Consider the following 20,185-nt stretch of genomic DNA (forward strand, 5'->3'; position numbering starts at 1 on the left):
AGTAGATAGCTGGATAATAGTACTTAAAGGGATACAGCTCAATATTCAAAAAAATGTTCCTATTAGATCACTTTGCATGACATGGCAATCCATTGAACATGAGATAGCAGGCTAATGGCTTCAGGTCTGATATTTCTTTGCTTCTTTCATTGTATTGACAAATGTCACTCATGTCTTTGGGTCTGTGCCCTTTGTGCATCACATTACAATGTCTATCATACAGCATTGGGCAAGATTTGCATAAGGAAAGGTTTCCAGGCTACCATCTGGGTGAGCTGTCTAATCCTTCCCCCGATTCCAATTTATCAATGATAGATGATATTAATTTCAAGACTAGACAGGAAGAGAGTAAAGAATGAGGAGGGGATATATTTAAACATCATTGCCTGCCTTACGTAGTTGAGTTTTTTGTCATATCAGAGAAAGAATTGGGAGAGCGATTCAGCCACTTAGCTTAATAGCACAGCTGGTGGAACAGTAGGGAGTCTGGGTTAAAGCTTTAGCTAGGTCATTATTTTCTGCCTTCACCAAAGCAATTCAGTTTGTGAAAAGAAACAGGCAAACAAACACTACACATAGTATACAGAATTTAAGCATGTGGGATCTTATAAGAAATGAAGCATACTTCTCAAGTCCCTAAAAACTTGGCACCTTGGAGAGGAAGTGAATTGGTATTACCAGCCTTTACAGTGGGAGACAAATTTGCTAAGGTGACAGGTTGTGTGACTATTATTTCACCCAAGCAACAGAGAAACATCTTTTGTTGAACTGGTGTGAAGAAACATGTCAATCATTCTGCACACAACAGCAGATGCAAACATGAAAATAAGCAGTTGCAATGCCAAGTAGAAAGGGTATTGTGTCTTATTGCAGTCCAGTGAACCTTCTCTACTTTCATACCGCCCAATAGTGGCCACTGAAGTGCTTGAGTTTATATTAGCTAATGGAACTGCTCACCAAAAACACTCTTCGTTTCTGTAGCTGCTGTAGCATCAAAATAAAACAACAGCAAGAAGTGGGATTGTTTATAAAAATTAATGTGACAAGTCAGGTTTGCATTAGCTGGTTTTCTTCACATAGACATTTATAGGGGCCCCCCTATAAATGTATTTGACATTTTGTGAAGTGGAAGATGATGTGTTATTAGGGGTAGTTAAGAGAGCGCCCTGCCTTCATTTCCACTGCTTCTTTGATTTGGTTCCAATTGATTTTGTAATGCTTCTTCCCATCTGCTGAGATGAGTGCATTGGTAATGCAAATGTTTAAAGACGGTGTTTTGTTAATAGTCCATTCCATCTACTATAAATATCATTCCTTGCACCCTTTGTATCCCAAGAAGATAAACTCCTGGAAATTTGAACCCCTCTTACTTACAACGGCCTATCCATCTCCACTTACATTTAAATTTACTTTTTGTTCTTTGACAGCAAGTTAAACAATCAGCTTGGCTTTCAGCTTACATAGCAGTCCAATAGATCCTTTGCATGAACGTTCATTGCATATATCATTTCATTACTGTTAGAGTGAACAGTGTCTTAATATCATCTCAGTCTTCACGTTGTTCTGATTTGAACAGATTATTCTTAATATAATTCATGTATCCACACACCAAATAACACTACACTCAGTATAATATCTTTTATCACCCTCGTGTTTGATTCTGCTCATCCTGGAAATACAGTCATAGTCTGTTGATACGTTCAGTAAGAAAAAGCAAATTGTCACTCAATACTGTTTGCTAAACATTGTCAGATTTGTTAGAGGCTGTGACTGTACTTGACAGCCAGACCACTTGTTTATGTCCAAGTACATTGTAACATTGGGGAAATGTTTGTATATTTAGGCAGTAATTTCTTCTAACTTCTGTCTTTTTACTTATTCCATTTCTTTCCTGATTTCATAGCCCATCTGCTTCTTCTTCCCTTTACATTTCCTTCTAAATCTCTATCTCCCATTTGTAATATTCAGTCCCTAAAGAGATTATTGCTAGGAAAGTGAAATTGCACCTCCCCTCTGGGAAAGTTGTACAAATTCAACATTTATTGGCACAATCCTTGGAGAAGAAAACATGAGTTGTTCTGGTCTGAGCGCACCCTTCATTTGAACAATTCTCCTTTTGGACTTATACTTCCAGTGACTCTTGTCACTTCTGTTTCTACAGAAGCTATATACCTTCACTTAATGTTTAAAGTACTAGTTTCCTGTTGGTTAAGACTTGTCTAAAGAACAGTTTTACTCATGGCAGGCTTGATATTGCAGTACTAAATAAGGTCAGAGGGGACAGAGTGGTGGTGGGGAGGTACCATGTAATCAGGTTTGAGCAACAGTTGTTCTGACAAACTGTGCCACCTGTGCTAATCCTGCTCTTTCAGTTTCTTGGAGTAGCAAAGAGCAGACTAGTGCAGTCATCCTGAGGATTGCAAATTGCATCTGGGCTCCTGCCAGGCACTTATATAAACCCTCTAGAAGCACTCTCCTCAGCATCAAGGTGAACCCATTAAACATGAGCACCCAAACTACTATTTAAAAATTGATTTGATTCACTGAGGGTCACAAGATATTTGCCTTAGTTCTCCTCCACAAAACAAAATAATAAATTGCTGTATCTAAAATACCTTTACTTTTAGTTAAGTACCATACTCTTGAGTGCAGGCTGGTTTGTTGGTGTCTTAAATATGACCTTTGTGATCAGCTGCTACAACCCCAAACTCTTGGAATGACTCTCTAGAGAGCAGTGAAATGGCTAGGATAGGTAAAACAGGTATTGGAATTTGATTGAATATTCATAATCTGTGTCCATGTCCATTAGCAGCAATTGTCAAAGATATTTGAATGCTTCTTCCACCACTTTCACAAAGCTTACAAGAAATACCCTTGTGCAATCTGTCTTAATGTCAATCTGCCTAGAATACTTAGTCCATATAACATTGATTGTTCTGCCTTCAAGGTAATTGCCAATTCCTTGTTTTCTCAGCTTGTTTTATTTTAATATTAATTCATTATCTTACTATTGAATTTTGCACAGCTTTTACATGTGGAGTAAATTCCAAACTGCATAATTAGTATTGTGTTCACAAATGATGCCCTTAAGTAATGTCATGTGTTATCTGTGATTTGGAATTCTGCTGTGGCTTTCGTGCATCAGCTCTCCATATATAATGATATGTGATACAAATAACCATTGCCTTAAAACAATCTTCCCTAACCTGGTGTCCTTGAGATGCTTTGAGATACAACTCCCCTCAACCCAAGCCAGCAAGGGATGGGAGTTTTAGTCCAAACATCTGGATGGAGGGCACTAGGTTGGTGAAGGCTGTCTCAAACCAAAGTTTTAATGTGTTTTTTTTTTGTAAAGAAATGTTTGAGTTTTCCATGTGGAAGTCTTTAATTTGTTCCTGTGTTTTGTTTATTTCTCTTGTAGGTTTCCTGGCAGGCATTCAGAGAAACCCTCAATTGTCTCAGTACACGTCTCAGCAAACTGGACCATCTATGTCACCGCATCCTTCACCCGGAGGCCAAATACATTCTGGAATTGGTAGCTTTCCACAGAGCAATTCAAGTGGTACTTATGGAACTCAGATGAACCAGTATGGGCCACAAGGTAAAACAGTTAACACATAAAATAAGCAGCTCTTAATCAGTCTTTAATAAATGCTATAGAACATTTCTTATCCTGCAGAAAGTTGTGTTTTTCTTTTTATATTTTTATAAAAAGACTACACACACACCCCTTTTATCTTTATTATTCCTTTGTGTATGTCTTGAAAAAGAGTTATGAGAAATATTCTTAATTTTAAAAACACTAGCTGAACATAATTGAAATACAGGAGTCTACCCCCCACTTTTATTCAAAACAGATCGAACTCCCACATTCTACCTCTACAACTTTTTGGAATTAATTTCTAGGATCTAAGATGAAGGGGTGGTTCCAGACAGGAACTAACTTTCAGCACTAACTTTCTTGGGCACCTTCAAAGATCCAAGGAGACCCAGCATTGATTCTATTCCTGCCCCACCTACATTATACTTGAAAACTGGGTATTCATGCTGCTCACTATTTTAAATACCCACAATGTCCTGGAGTGAAGCTGCAATGGCAGGCACCGACGGTAGTAACTGCTCAGCAAATATCACAGCAGTTCTGCTGCTGCTGCCCACCAGCAGGATCCTGCTGATTTAGGACAGGACCCACTAGAGCAGGCATCCCCAAACCGGGCTCTCCAGCTGTTTTGGGACTACAATTCCCATCATCCCTGACCACTGGTCCTGTTAGCTAGGGATGATGGGAGTTGTAGTCCCCAAAAATCTGGAGGTCCGAGTTTGGGGGTGCCTGCACTAGAGAACACTTTTTCAGGGAACCCAGTCAGAAAAAAGAATATAACATCAATCAATCTTTATTGCGGTCAAAGACCAGACAACAAAGTTAACAACAACAATAAGCCACAACAAATAATATCAGAATTGAACATCCATGTGAATATTTAATTCCAAAACAGTTCTTCCAGAAGGATTTTTGTAAAACATTGTTGTACAAGAAAATTTAACATTGGGCCAATATATAGAAGACGTCATGTCGTTTTCTGTTCAGTTTTTATAGACCTTTGCAGCCACCAGAACATTCACATGTCATCAGGTTTTCAGGATTATTTTATTTAAAATAAAGGCCATATCTTTTGGGGCAGGGTGAGATAATTTTTGGGATGAACTGTCCCTGCTATTATTCTAGCCACAGGTCAGCACCACTCAGTTCAGAGAAATGTTGCCTTAATATATTTGATCCTAAAGTATGCTCATTCATTTGTGAGGTGCAGCTAGCTAGCTGGCAGCTAGCTGGTATTGTTATTTTTAGCCGACAAGAAGCCTGCTTGCATTCACGAGCTTGTGGGTGAAACATGTTCGTTAGCTCAGATCTTAATATCTGAACATCAGTAACTGGCAATAGTACAGCTGAAACTTCCAAAATGTAGCAGATTTTTCTTGTAGAGTAATAGCCACTACTAATGCACTTAAGAGATATGCCTGGCTTACATCCATGTGGCTATAAAACGATAGCAAACTGAAAGAGGAAGTGTCTTTTGAAGGAGGTTGTCTCTTTTGACTAGTCCAGATGGTTCAGTTTACTGTTAGCTCATTGGCAATCACCCCTTAATTCTGAAAAGGTATGCTGCTTCTGTGATTATTCATGTACTTCTGCATCATATATAAGTTCATCCTCCTTATATGGGTTGTGGTGGTGCCAACTCATTTTGAGTAGCTACTGGTTTGTCCAAAGCATAGGAGCCAGCTCCTTGGAACCAAGGTCCCTTCAACCCTGCCCCCCAGTAAAATATTTGAGGGGACTACCCCCCAAAAATGGTTGCTGGGCATGGCCATTCAAATGATGCATGTGTGCCACTTCTTGTAAACGATTATGTGGGGTGGGGCAGGTAAGCCCACCCCCAGTATTTTATTCAAGCTGGCACCCCTGGTCCAAAGTGAGCAGCTATCTGTAGTTAATGCTTGTAATGTAAGTGAGGTGAAGTAACTTAGTTCACAGAATAAATATAGTAATGTTGGTGTGCATGTCTATAGTTCAGTCCATGTTAAGTAGACCAGGAACGCAGGTTGATTTCTCAAAAGTCTTAACAGAATGCAAAAAGATCATACTCTTGGATCATAAACTTTGGGTTGCCTTGGGCAAGATAAAGTTACTAACAAATTTAATACATAATAAATAAATATTTTTTAAAGAAACTTCATTCCTTGGTAAAGTTAATTTAGAGATGTGTGAAGTTAGTCAGTTTGAAAGTGTCAGTCACAACTGTCAAACAATTTGCAGGTTAAAGTTACCTGTTGTGGCATTTCCAGGATATGCTCGAAACTAAATATTTTCAAATTGTGGCCAGCTTTTTAAATAATGCATACAATTTCAGCTGAGTACTAGAAGACAGTAGCTGATATCCAATTGTTACAGCCAGCTTGTGCAACAGCCATTCTGCTGCCAGGACGCCCTAGTTTACCGCAACAGCCAAATTCAATTGACGTCTTGTACTTGTGAAACAACTTCTGTAGTTTTTATTATTATACTTGGTGACAGGGAAACGGGGGTGAGGAAGTCCCATTGCACAAGCAGAGGTTGTTCCACTCACACTTAGTTAAATATGCTCCTCAGACTTTAAACTGAGCCCCATTGAATTCAATGGGACATTGGAGTAAACATGGTTAGAATTGCAGCCTTAGCACCTATAAGCTGCCCCTAGAAACAAAGTAAACTATCAATCAACACTGCAGAAGAAAGAAAAACAATGGAGCCCCTTATGGGACAGCAGGAATTATATATGATTGAATATGTAAACAATAAAGCAATTTACATCTCTATCTGCATATAATGTCCACTTGTTTAGAAAAAGCATTTATATAAGAATCCATGTCAGCTCAATGGTCCATTTTCAACAGATTCCTCCAAAATTCTTAATCTCATCCAGTGGCATGGCTACAATACATTTGTTTGGGCCAATAAAATGGGCAAGTGGCTTTTATGGAGTGGTGGTCCTGTAGACCATTCTGTGCTGTTTGGAAGAAAGTCAGGATAAAAAATAAATAAGTGTTGAATTCTTTCTAGCAGACTTCACATGGAAGTTGTAATGTTTAAATTGGCCCTCAGAGGCATTGTTGAAGAACTATAGCCAGTTATATGAAACCTTTGTTTTTGCAGTGTTTCATATTGCAACTTTATTGGCTCACCCTCTGTGGGTTTGTATGCTTTTCAGGTTTGTCCAAAACGTTAGATATGAATGAACACAGATTCCAGTAAAAGTGCATGTTGCTTGCCAAAACTCACCTAGCTTCACTGTAAAACTTCCAAAGAAATTGCCATAATTACTATATCCCTTATCTTCCTGGCATATACTGTACTGAGACCCACTGATCTCCCCCCCCCCCAGCTTATTTGGAGGAGAGTTTTTTTTAATGGTGTGGTTTTCTGAACATAATATACAGTACTTTATGGTTTATTATTCTCAACCAAAATGTCATTTTTGTCATAGAACTGTTCTTCATCTTAAAGGTTTTTCTGTCCAGGCAACATAGATCATAATCATTTACTGGAATATTTCATCTTAAAATATTGTTCCTTTAGTGTGAACAATAGGTATAAAAATAGACTTCATTGTAGATTAATTTTACTGGTACATAAAGCCATTGTTGAACGACATTAAACTGATACTAATACTAGGCTAGTTTCTATGTGGATTTTGATGCTCCTAAACTATTGGTCCAGTTCAGACATCATGGCCTCTGACTCACATGGCCCTCCTACAGCTGCTTGTTTACAATAGCTATAGTTAATTTTACTTACAAGTCAGGGCTGAGAAACTGAGATCAAGCACAGTGAGGCGTGGTCTAGTAGCAGGGTCTTGAAGTCAAACACAGCAGAGTGGTCTGAAGGTAGACAGGATTCCAAAAACAAGGTATTAGCAAGGGTTGGTAGTAGCAGGTCAGTCAGGATAGGAGCAATAAGCTGGTTTGCCCAGAGCTAAAAACTAGTGTTGTTCAAGCAACTAAGAGTTTATGTATCTGGTCACCCAAATCTGCTACAACTGATTAGCCCAGCCTTCAAAGTTCCCTGCTCCCAAGTAGGCCCTTATTCCTGAGAAGTCCCGTTCTTACAAACCTAGAGTGGGGGTTGAATGCACCTGGGAAGAAGCTATGTTCATTCAAATAGTGCCTGAACATATCACTGATAGTTTGTGCAGTTTGCGCTTCATCCTGTGACCAATCAAACTAGGGAACTACTTTAAAAAACAAACAAACATGAAAACCAACATACTGTTAAAACAGTTATTGTATGTTATGCTTTTTTGGGGCAAAAAATCCCAAATTGTTCCTGATTCCAGTAGTTGTACAGCTCTTTCTCTTCCATTATAAGCACCTGGTATGCCCCCCACCCATGAACATAAAGTTTAGTTGTGGCATAAGTATTCCATCTTTTGACTTTTTGATCTGTATATAGACATGACAGAAAGGACCTCCATTCACTTTCATCTCATATGGTTTTAAAGCAAGATGTAATAAAACAGACCTTTGCCTCAAATACAGCTTTTGTAGTGAGCGCTTTGAGTTCTGCCGTACAAGGATTTTGTATCCATTTATTTCTCTGCTTCACATAAAGACTTTCCTTCCTTGATGGAGAATGCGGGAAAGCCTGTGAGGATTCAACATTGTTTAGTGTGTATTGTAATATATTCACTGTAGAGAGGAAACATAACATTTGTGCTGTTTAAAGAAGCCTTCAGTTTCTGTGAGCTCTCCCTTATTACATACCGTGTTTCCCCTTTTTAAAGACACCGTCTTATAACTTTTTCCCCTCAAAAAAACACAGAGTGCCTTACTTTCAGTGGGATGTCTTATTTTTTATTACTGGTGCGGTTTTTTACAGCTCAGGGCACTGGCTCAGGGTGCTGCTGGGCTCTCTTGAGTGCTCGGCGCTGCAGCAGCCACCAGTTTCAGGTGGCAGGGCGGCAGGCGTCCTTGGCCGGGCCAGGCGGAGGCCGCTGGCTCAGGTGCTCCGCCCGCCGCTGCAGGGCACTCCAAGCTCCTTGGCCGGGCCAGGCAAGGAAGAAGCAGTGAGCCCAGTGGTGGCGGCAAGCACGGAAGCGGCAGGGGAGGCGGTGGACGAGAAGGCGGAGTGCGGGGATGCAGCCAGCAAGGTGGGAGAGTGATCAGCTGTTAAGCGGAGCTCATGGAGCGCCGCTTCACAACTGATCGCGCTCCTGCAGTGCCGGCCGCATGGAGTGACTCTGTGAGTGGAGGTGCCTGTGGGGGTTGGTTTCCGCGGCGCGGAAGTATGGCTTATTTTCGGGGTATGTCTTATATTTCTCAAATGCTTAAAAACCCTGCCATGGCTTACTTTATGACTACGTATTAAAAAAGGGGAAACAGGGTATTTTAGAATTTTGGAGGAATATTTTAAATAGCTTTAAAACTCTGTTGACTCCTATTGAAGAGATGGTGTCAATATTATTAACTGCTTTGACTACTTTGTTTTCCATGAGCTAGATGTAAAGTTAATGGGTTAAATCCTGTTGTGTCCCTCTACTGGCAGAAGGCTATTTGATCCAGTAGAAATGTCCTTGAGTAGAAAGGTAGAAGAGACTGTTTTTAGAAATTTCACCTTTCTTCTGCAGACCCCTCTTTGACACCTCTCACACTGTTGAAATCTAAGGGGTCCCCACCTTAGAGGTGTGCAGAGAGCAGCAGATGTAAGGGGGAATCAGCAAAAATAATCTCTTCCCATTTTCTCCTCATGGAAGCCTCCAGTGGATCAAAGAACCTTCCACCAACAGAGGACACAATTGGATGCAACCATATTTCATTAAGTGTTTGAACTTGCCAACCATTTTAGCAAATTCTTCAGCTGCTTACAAGGATTTTTGGACACAAGTGTTGACAATAGTTCTGTTCTGTTGTGAAATTGCTTAATTGGGGTAGTAATTTTAGTCCACTAGATGGATTATTTCATCTGCTTGTTTTAGAAGCTATTTGATTGCCTCTAATTCCACATTAGTTACTTCATGAGGTTGCTTTTGGTGCCTGCATGTAATGATGCCACTTGGAAACAACAATAGTTGAATCCTCTATGGGCAGATTCATCCATTTCTCTAGTTTTCTAAACTGAACTGTGAATTGGGTACATTGCTGAATAGCAGCAGTTTTGAGAATTAGCTTTCCAGCTGGTGGAAACCTTTTGGTTTGTAAAATATTATGCAATTATAAGGTCCCAGATTGTACGAACTCTGCAATAATTAGCTGCTAACTTATGTTGTAAAGAAGAAGAAACCCCAGAATTATAATTTACCATAATGACCTAACCATATTGAAATCATTGAGATTCTTGTCTGAAAATGGTAGCTTTCTTCTTAGTAAAACATTAGCCATTCAAAATGACTGAATGGAATTGATTTTAATGCCAAAGCAATGCTCTCAGATAACATGCCAAATACTGTGTCCCTTTTCCTGTTAAGTTCTGCAGTTCCCTGTTCCCCCACTTTTCTTTATACTGCAAGTGTCTCTGCAAATGAATTTCTGGGTTTTAGTCAAGAATTGGAGCTATGAAAGCATTGGTGTATCAGAAATGTACCTGCCTGCCAAATCATACAGAGATTTGTTGATTTCATGCTTTAGTGATCATACAGTATCCTAAAAGTTACCGTACGTTGTCTAAGTGACAACCTTCATTTTATTCAGTGGCATGTTTGACATGTATCTAAAATGGTAGACACATGCACTGGAGTTGATACATTTACAACTAGAGTTTTGTTTTTCTATTCATTAAGCATAACGTGACATACACACATAAACAATATAAAATGGCTGGATATGTGCGATTTATTTTATACGAAGAAATACTTCATAAGCAAATGATTAGTGTCTTCAGTTAGCCGTATTAGAATTGACTTGTAACAAAAAATCTGTATAGAAGCACTCAGCAGAATTAAAATTCTCTTTTAAATATTTTATTAATAATATTTATTTGTTGAGTATCTAAAGAAGAACTACATGCTGTGCAGAACATCTAAATAAGAAGATTGGCTTTGTCAAAATAGGTTTATTGTTCAATCTTAAATGTGTTTGTATTTCTTGCCAGATCATCTTTAGGACTGTGAGTGTTCCCAATGACACTGACACTGAAACAGTTTCAACTTAAACCAGAGTACAAATGCTTCTCTGGATTTGGTGCATGTCACACAATCTGCTACAATCTAGTCATGAGCTCAAGGAACTTGAAGTATTTCTGTTTTCAAGCTTAAATGCTCAAGTCTATGTCTCCATTCCTCTATTTTAAATTTGGTTTAATAGGGCCACTGCTTTCCCCTGTATATAAGACTCCACAGCTCCTGCAATTAGTGATAATTCGCTGAAATGGGCTGGAATCTGAAATCTATTGGCTGAAAGGAGAATGGGCTGCTTGTTAATGTTCCAAGCCCACCACGCCAACCCGTACCCACTTGAAAAGTGTGGCTCTTGCACTTGGCTGCTTGACATGTCCAGCTGATGGAGGCTGGCTCAGCATCTGCTGCATTCATTGTATCTAATGGTGTATCCATCTGTTGGCTGTCAAAGCCATTGCCAGCAAATTACTAATATATTAGAGAAACATGGAAATAAGTTTGTAATTCTCATTCCTGGCTTTCTGTCTCGTTTGTTGCTATTTATTTATTTATTGAGGTGTTGAGGGAAACTCCACATCCCCCCCCCCAAAAAAAGTTGCCGTGTTTTTGTCAACCTAGCCTTTTCTGATTAAACCACTTTGATAAATAAGATTCCTCTGTGTTTGTGGGTGGTGTCTATTCTACTGCTGCCCTGCACGTGGTCCCAATAAGGAAAATTGAGAGCAAGTGGGGGTTTTTAATACCAGAAGATTACAGGCATTAGAGATCTATACTCATGCTTCTCTGTTGCAAAATAATTTTACAGTATCATATGAGGGGCTTCAGACAGGTCAATGTGTCTCTGAGACAAACACACACACACACATGTATATACATACCCACTTGCAAGTGTGTGAGTTGAAGTTCAACAACATCTGGATGGCCACAGGTTCCCCATCCCAGCTTTAGATGAGACTTCAGTGTCATCCCATTGAGACACTCTTTCTTTAAAATGAAGGATTAACATCAGAATAGTATTTTTTGGAATAACAACAGCATCATTAGGAACAACAACATCATCTCCCCAAAATCAGAACATTGGAAGTCACCCAAAAATGTTTAATTTGGAATGGAATAATTGGCTTTTTAAATTGTATTATGATTTGGTATTGTATCAATGTGGTTCATATTAGATTATTATTAATGAAAAATTAATTTAATTTTTTTATAAAAAGAGACACTTTTTCTTACCTGAAGCCACAAGACATTTGAGAGATCAAAAGAAAATGGGTTTTTTGTATTTCCTGTGACTCATCTTGTCTATGAATAGTAATATAGTACCTTTGTGTATAACAGCTAGGGTAGATCCTCCTCCTTGTATAAAGAAACTGGGAGGCGCTTCTCATGCTGTTTCAAATACTCAGTTACAATCTCAAGAAGGGCAGTCATATCTGATAAAGTTCCATTCTGAATTCCCCTAAGTCATGAACAGAGATTCCTAATATAGCATATATGGGTCAGATCTATGCTGACGATTGGAATTATATACATTATATTATATATGTAGAAAGATTACTATGTAAAGCAGAAGTAGATAATGTTAGATTTCTGGGGGCTATTCAACCTGCAAGGTTTTTCCTCCTGACCACAAAGTCCTCACTGCTGCCATGTGATTACTAGGCAGGTGTGAAGAAGTTTTTCCAGGACAAAAGACCCAGCAGGTGTTGGTGTCAAGTAAAAATTTTCCTGTTTCACATAGAATATGAGTGGGAATGTCTGGTTTGCATTCCGCAAACACAGCTGCATAATAAAAATAGATATGTGTAGAACTAACTGGATATACCAGCAAATTTATATCTGAGTGGAAGTAAAATGTCAGCAATAAAGGCTGTTGGTGAATTGTTTATCAATTATATTAGAAAGGTTGATTACCTATGGCTGTGTTGGGGTGGGGATTAAAAAGTTGTATTTAAAATAGCAGCTAAAACTGGAGGCTGGCATTTCAGTTTAAGCACAAAGTGGGAGCGCTTGTTGTCAGTTCCTAAAGCGAATGTTCAGTGTTAGTTAATTTCCTTTAAAATTACAAAATAGAACTTGTAAGGCACGACTGAGTTAAAAGTGTACGGAACAAGGAAAAAGAAATAGACATGATGTAACAGGGCTTGCATATGAACCTATTATGAAGATACCATGACTATGCCAATCTAGATATTTATTTGTTAATGTTCAAACGGCACGGGGAAGGAATTATATATGTTCTGTGTTTCTTATTCTAGGATGTGGAGAATAAGGGGAAAGGGATCTAATGTTTGCATTTCAGTGAAAAGTCTGCTTAATGGGAACACTTTTTCAAAGTGGAGACAAGGAAGACATACCACCACAGCCTGCAATGCACAGTACTCATCCTAGCTAGGTTTTCTTAAGGTCCTTCCTTGTTTCACCCCCATGTTTCTATTTCCCACTCTTTCAACCCTGCTCCTGGTGTTGCAGGATGATTGTGCAGCTGCAGCCCCCACCCCCACCTCCCAAAAAATCCTGCCTTCTCCTATCCACCACATCTCCTTAGTGAGGCAAGTCCACCACTTTCAGAAATCCATATTTGCAGAACACCAGTATTGGATAATAGATAGGGAATCCTCCATTTGTGTCTTGCACTGTGTGGGTTACTTCATTGAATGAGATTTTCCAGCAAGCTTTTTCTCTGAATCCAAGGTTGTAACTTTATTTTCCTCTGTTACATTGTTTTGTCTAGGAAACTACTCCAGACAGCCAACGTACTCTGGAGTGACCAACACGAGTTACAGTGGCCCAGGACCTGGTATGGGTATAAATGCCAGCAGCCAGATGCATGGACAAGGGCCAGGCCAGCCTTGTGGTACCATACCCCTGGGACGAATGCCATCAGCTGGGATGCAGAGCAGACCGTTTCCTGGAAATATGAGCAGTATGACCCCCAATTCTCCAGGCATGTCTCAGCAGGGAGGCCCAGGGATGGGACCACCCATGCCGACTGTGAACCGTAAGGCACAGGAGGCGGCTGCAGCAGTGATGCAGGCTGCCGCAAACTCCGCCCAGAGCAGGTATGAGTCCAAAGGAAAGGATCCAAAACCATTTAAAATGTACTTGCTTATAAAGTAAAGGAGGTTTGCCAAAGGACAAAACAGTATAATTGTTAAAAGAAACCAAAATGACAGTGGCAGGTGTTTACCATTTCAAGACATGTTTTATATCTATGAATATAAGTATTTAGAACAGGAAATCCCACAGTTTTAATATGACATAAAAAGTAAAATGCCTGCAATTAACCCCTGCAAAAGGATAAATTTAATACACTCAGGTGTAGCATGAATTGTTGGGGAAAGGAGGGTAGAAAGAAACACCATTGCTGGAATCATTGTTGTCTCTTGGGCATTTGAAGTCTCCAGAACATTATCAATACCCATTCGCCAATGGATATGAGCAGTTGTGGGCAGGGGCCACCCTTTTTAAAGCTAATCAGAATATCTAATTTATAACTGCTATTCTGAGATGGGGACTGAAATATAGATTATTAATCTCTAGTCTTGTGATTTTTGCTGTACAGGAAGCATCTTCCTCAGGTCTTGAGGTAGTGCCATAAATTTATACTCCAGGGCTAATATGTGCAGCCTACTATCTCTGGGATGATATCTCCAAGACCCTTAAGGGAGAATAAAAGGGAGAACCTGGTTACTGGACTGCAGTATGTGCCTGCAGTTCTAAAAACCTGTGGAAATGCAAATAGCATCTTCCCCTGTGCTGCCCATGGCAGCCATGGGGAACACATGCTCTCATGTTTCTTGAGATCATGTTGTGTTTCTCTGTTTCATAGTGTTGAAATAGACAGACTTTTCCCCAGCTGAAAAATGAATTTTATTATTGTTTTGCAAGATGGATCTATATGCATGTGTATATTAAGTGCATGCATATATAAAACACATATTTATACACATTTCTACAGGCATATACATTGCATTTGGTTGTATACTATACCATTGATGACCTTGCACACTAATTACTCCAGATATTTTTGTGGATATTATGCATATAAAGGAAAAGGTATACACAACTTGTTTGTACTATGAAGGATTAGGGACACCTAAAACATCTTTTAAAACCCCCAAAATATTACCATTTTAATAGGATAAAATCACATTACCTTTCTAAATTACTGACCTGGGCTCCTGTGAAATTCAGTAGATCAACAGGTTTTTGTTTTTGTTTTTTTGTTTTGGTTTGAGCAATTGGTATTTTACAAACATAAAAGTAAGTGTAGCAAGAAACAATATAATTAATTTTAAACATTAATAATTGCCAGTAAAATAGAGTGCATGGTTGCAATTCACATTATGAATTTGGATAAAGTATTTCATATTTGATTTAAACACACAAACATAATAGATTGCTTTCCCACTTGAAGCCTAACTCTCAAATCTATTTTGTAGACTTACTTTTCAGTTGCTGTATCTCCATAATCAAAACACAACATTTCAAAACCTCTTCATCACATTGTGCGCCCCAGGTAATTAACACCTGTAGGAAGATTATGAAGTCATTAGACCTTAATTGCAAAAGGAACATTAGGAAGCAACTTGTGGGATTATCCAAGAGGTTTGGAAGCATAGCATTTTTCTCCTTGGTTCCTAATGGAAAGCTATATGGCTATTTGCCCAACAGTAAGAATCCTACATGCTTCAGTATGGAAGGATTGTAGCTGACGAGGTGGTTCATGCTTGTGATCCAATACAAATCCAAAGAAGCTGTTCTTTTGTTCTGCTTTAGGCCACCATACATTAGGTCGCCTGCTTATCCCAGCCAGTCTGGGGCTGGCGGACGCCCCATGTTTTCTTCACAGCACCCCAACTATGGCAGCACTCAGGCTCCCATGATGCATCAGCCTGACCAGTACGGGTAGGTAGCCATGTAAACTGGACTTGCTGTGGGATCTTGATAGGGTTTTTTCTCCTAAATGTTACATGCCATTTGGCTATTGAAGGCACCCCAGATCAAGTGTAGTGCTTGCATCTGAAAAGGAATTTGCTTTTTTGTTTTTACTAACTATGTCAGATATGATTTTTTAAAAGACAGACAAAAAACTGCATGTCACCCACACTGCATGGCTTGTGGCATGGCTCTGTTTCCTTCATGCCTGAGAGGGAAATGAAGATCTCCATTGGCTGCAAATAAATCAAATCTTGTGTTTTTCTGCGCCATTACTTGTCCCCTCCTCCATTTTTTTGTCGTTGTTGTCTAGGAGCAGAATCATGAGACACTGAAATTACCATGGGTGTCTTGTTGTTATCATCACATTAAGCTTCTCCCCAAAAATACACTACGTATTTATGAAACAGATTGCAGAAGCAATGGCAGTAGTTAGTAATGGGGCTTATAAAAGGTTCCATGGTATCATAATTTAAACAATTTATGAAAGGGTGACAGCCTGCTAACACTTTTGCCAAGGGGTATAAAACTTGAGGTGTCTAGTATGAAATTACCTGAACTACAGGGGATTTTGTTCCAGTTAATTGTGTTTTCATCAGTATTTCCCTACTCTTTTGTTAAAAGATTATGTCACTGTGAAAGTGCTCAGACCATTCAGTTTTAAAATTTTCAGAAGTAATACACATCCAGTCAAATTACTGCCATCACTGGCCAACTGGAAATCCCCTTCTCCGGATGTGGGGAGACCAATGAGTCCTGATTTTGCTGACATCATTTTTTTTTTTTAATTGTGTGGCACCCCTGAAAAAAAAATGAAGCGAACTATTAAGACTCTAACACTGTGGAAGTTTATAGTTCCTTTTACTTAAGATTTTTGATAGTCATGGTAACATTTTGGTCAGCCTCTACATGCTTTTGAACGTAACACTAAGCAGTGGTTTGGGACTCCAAGCATGAACTGGAACAAGCCCAGGCAAAGCCTTAGGCACATTTGCTCCCCTTGTGTCCTTCCACGTGACCAGAAGAAGGACTTCACTAGTGTCTACTTTTGGTTTCACAGAATTTTGGCTTGTTATATATGAATCAGAGAGGGTGGTTTGAAACAAATTCTGGGGTGTTAAAACATGCCAGCTACATAACCCATAATTTGAAGTTGGCTTGTTTTGAAACCGATCAGAGTTTGTTTAAAACTATGATGTTTAGTTTGTACACAACAACAAACCAGGATTCTCTGTTACCAAAAATAAACACATATTTTCCCCAGCTGCATAGAAGAAGGAGGAGGGAGGAAAGGCAAAGTTTATGAGCCCAATAATTTGCTTGGGCTTGTTCCAGCTCAAGTACATAGTACATGTGAACTGGGCCATGATAGGTAGTTGTTGTTTTTAAAAACAAAAACAAAAAACCCTAGAACAACACACTTATAAATGTCACAGAGAGTGAAAGCACACAATGTTTTTCTACCACATCATTAGTTTTGAAGGGGAAGCCTATAGTGTTAGAATGTCACTGGCAATTGAAACAAAATACCGATCTTTGGCACCTGGATTAAAATAAAATAAGAGAATACAAGCCATCTCCCCCAAAGTTCCTTGGAATGAATGAAGTGTTGAACTTGCTTAAGTGAGTTGGGTGGGAGGTAGTTTTATGAAATGCTTTTGATAGCTTCCAAGTCATATACTAAACTGTAACATGATCCCAGTGTTGAAAGCATGGATTTTTTTTCCCTAAACCACAATAAATGCTCTTGGAAATTTAGGAATCTTATTTAGACACAGAAAGCTAGTTTGGCTTTGCTGTGCCAAGTCACATTAAGCAACTATGTAAAATGAATTTAAATGGCATGCATCAGAGCAAGCTCACTTCTGCTGAGACAGAAAATCAATGCCGGCTAAGCAGAACTTGAACAATCAAGATCAGGGATTAAATCGGTTATATTATCCTGTATTCTGGTGTGCAGAATGCTGCCCTTCTAATTAAAAAGAAAGGTTAATAGTGCAATCCTAACAATGTCTACTCAGAAGTACTCTTATTGAATTGAGTAGACCTTACGCGCTGGTAAGGAGGGTTAGGATTGCAGCCTAAGACATTTAGAAGCAACATCATTCAGACATCTCTACAGAAGAAGTAGTTACCCTCTTGAACGGTAACTATTTTTTGTTTTAATAACCCAGATGGTATATTATGTAGGAACACCATATTCACTACTAAGCAGACAAGCCTGTCTCTAGTGTGGTTTGTACTTGGTGCCAAAGAGTAATACCATTCTTAAAGATCAGCAAATAACCCGAAAAAGCAGGAAGCCATAAAGAGTTAAATCACTTTCCTTTTCCTTTTTCTTGTTTTTGTCCTGGCAAAGACTTTCAGAAGCTGTATATTATGGATAAGGAGAGTATGTTCACATGTGACAAATCTCTGCAATTACCATGGAAGGATACAGTGAGTGCACTATAAAAATGAAGGATGGCAGCAACAACTGAGCTTTAGACTTCCTCAACGGGTTGGATATGAAGAAGTAATAAAGGCAACAAATAAACTTGGGATTAAATTTTAAGGGGCTTCCAATTTTGAATGTCTCTTGATGGGTGCCCAAGTTGAGACACATGGGCTCTGATAGACACTGCTGAGCACACACATTGTAGCTTGTAACGCTTCGAAAAAGGAGTGTATTTGATGGTGTGTATTTAAGAAAGGCCTTCAAGCAGTGGGAGGCTTACGCCTTTCTGGGGTCTGTTTGTTGAAATGGAAGGGGGATACAATTTACCGGCACAAAATGCTATAGCCTTCTCCGTAGCAAATCAGTGAGCACAAAGGGACACACACAGCTTTAGTTCACTTCCTTTGTGTTTATCTTGAAACTGCTAGAGAAGTAAAGGAGGGGGAGAGTTAAAGCAGTATGCATTCCTGTGTTAGTTCTTGTTTCCCTGTTTTGTTTTTGAATACAAGGAGACCTAAGGAGAGATTCACAGATTCAGGTATTTATTATTTGTGGTTCTAGCTCACCCTTCACTGAGTGGTCCCAGGGCAGGTTACAAAAAGGTACCATAGACACTAATTTTATTTATTTATAATTAGCGCTGCTTTCCTGCCATCAGGCATAAAGATACATGTCCAAATGCGTCATTGTAGGTAATTTCTGGTAATACGTTAAGTGATTCCACTCCACCAGAAAGTAGCTGCCGGCTATGTTGGATGTCAGGGTATTGCCAAGTGTCTTATGTGAAATGACTAATGCCTTCCGACACTTGCCTGTATATGTAGTAAAATATGCTACATATACAAAAATTGCAGGAATTGGTATGGTATTCAAATATGCAAACCCAGTTTAAAGTGGGAGGAAAACAGATATTCCTCACAGTCCAGACTGGACAAAAGTAGTATTGCAAAGATGCACTGTGTGAATACTATATGTCATAGGTAGATTTTCCATATGTCATAGGTTTTTTTTGGGGGGGGGGCATACAATGACCCAAACTATTGTGTGATGTGATGTGTACAAGAGTAGGTTTTTACAGAAGGAATTTCACTTTGCGCCATGCTACCACTACCACCCCAATTATAGTTTAGACAATTGTTACAAAAATGTTTCAATGTGTATGCTCAGAATGTTATTTGTTCCTTCTCTTAAAAAGGTAAGCACTTCATTTTAAAGTTTGGAAGTACTAGTTGGCTAGTTGAGATATATCAGCAATTAGTGGTCAGATCACCATGTGAAAACTCATAAGCATCTGAATATTGCAAATTTTATTCAGATGCTGAGTGAGGGCTTCTTTTCTCTTTATCTAGAACTTTTTAAAATATTTTTTAATCTTGTGCGCTGCCCTGAGACCTTGGTATATAAATCAATCAAACAAACTTACTAAATGCATGTCAGAAGGGCCTCCTATGGGCACAGTCAAAAACAGCTTCCATGAGAAGCCATCCTTGCATATTACATGGGCAACACTGGATTATATTGGCCAACTCGACTTGCAGGGACTCAGCATAAGCGGAAGCTCCCTGGACATAAGGGTCGGAATTTCCCATGCTAGACCCTATATTAGAGTTGTCAATTAATGCTGTAATTTTGTCAAAAGGAAATGCACAGTTGCAACAGATAATTTATTTGGCCTTTGGATTCCTTGATACTCCACCACCTAAGACACTTAAGTCTTGGATAGAGAGGAGCCTAAATTTGCACTAAAATGTTCCTATTTGTACACAGAGGTCATGGCTCATTTTGATGTCTGTTGAACATGCAGAATGTTAATCCTTCTAATAGAGCAGGGATTGCCACTGGAAGGTAGATTAAAACATCTCATATTTGAGCAAATGGAACCTTGCACTTATCTGGATCTAAGCCTCAGTCTTTCATAGTAGCATGAACTGCAATAGACAACAATAATTTTAATTGATTACGTTATGTTTCAGTTTACTTCAGTCTTCGTAAACCCACCACATTCTCAGCCTGTACTGCACTATCTGGGTTCAGAAGTGTGTGCACTTATTTGCAATTGAGGTGCATTGAAATAATTGGCCTGGTTTGCATAACTTGCTAGACCAGTCTTTGATTTAGTGAAACTCACAGCTACTTGGCTTCTCCCTGGTCCTTTTTGTTG

The 20,185-nt window shown here is 39.1% G+C and overlaps 1 protein-coding gene across 12 annotated transcripts in view; it reads left to right on the top strand.

Moving 5' to 3' along the window:
• The window catches only part of ARID1B (AT-rich interaction domain 1B), a 357,452-nt gene that overhangs the window by 274,133 nt on the left and 63,134 nt on the right, over positions 1-20,185 (top strand). For 6 of the 12 annotated variants that reach the window (XM_035108659.3, XM_035108661.3, XM_035108664.3 and 3 more), the window contains 3 exons: positions 3,422-3,601; positions 13,381-13,708; positions 15,429-15,557. In XM_035108659.3, the coding sequence (XP_034964550.3) occupies positions 3,422-3,601; positions 13,381-13,708; positions 15,429-15,557 (637 nt within the window). The remainder of the gene's footprint in view (positions 1-3,421; positions 3,602-13,380; positions 13,709-15,428; positions 15,558-20,185) is intronic. The other 6 variants (XM_035108662.3, XM_035108665.3, XM_088667326.1 and 3 more) reach the window with 1 other exon arrangement.

This window comes from Zootoca vivipara, chromosome 3, assembly GCF_965207765.1.
Source record: "Zootoca vivipara chromosome 3, rZooViv2.hap1.1, whole genome shotgun sequence".
NCBI lineage: Eukaryota > Metazoa > Chordata > Lepidosauria > Squamata > Lacertidae > Zootoca > Zootoca vivipara.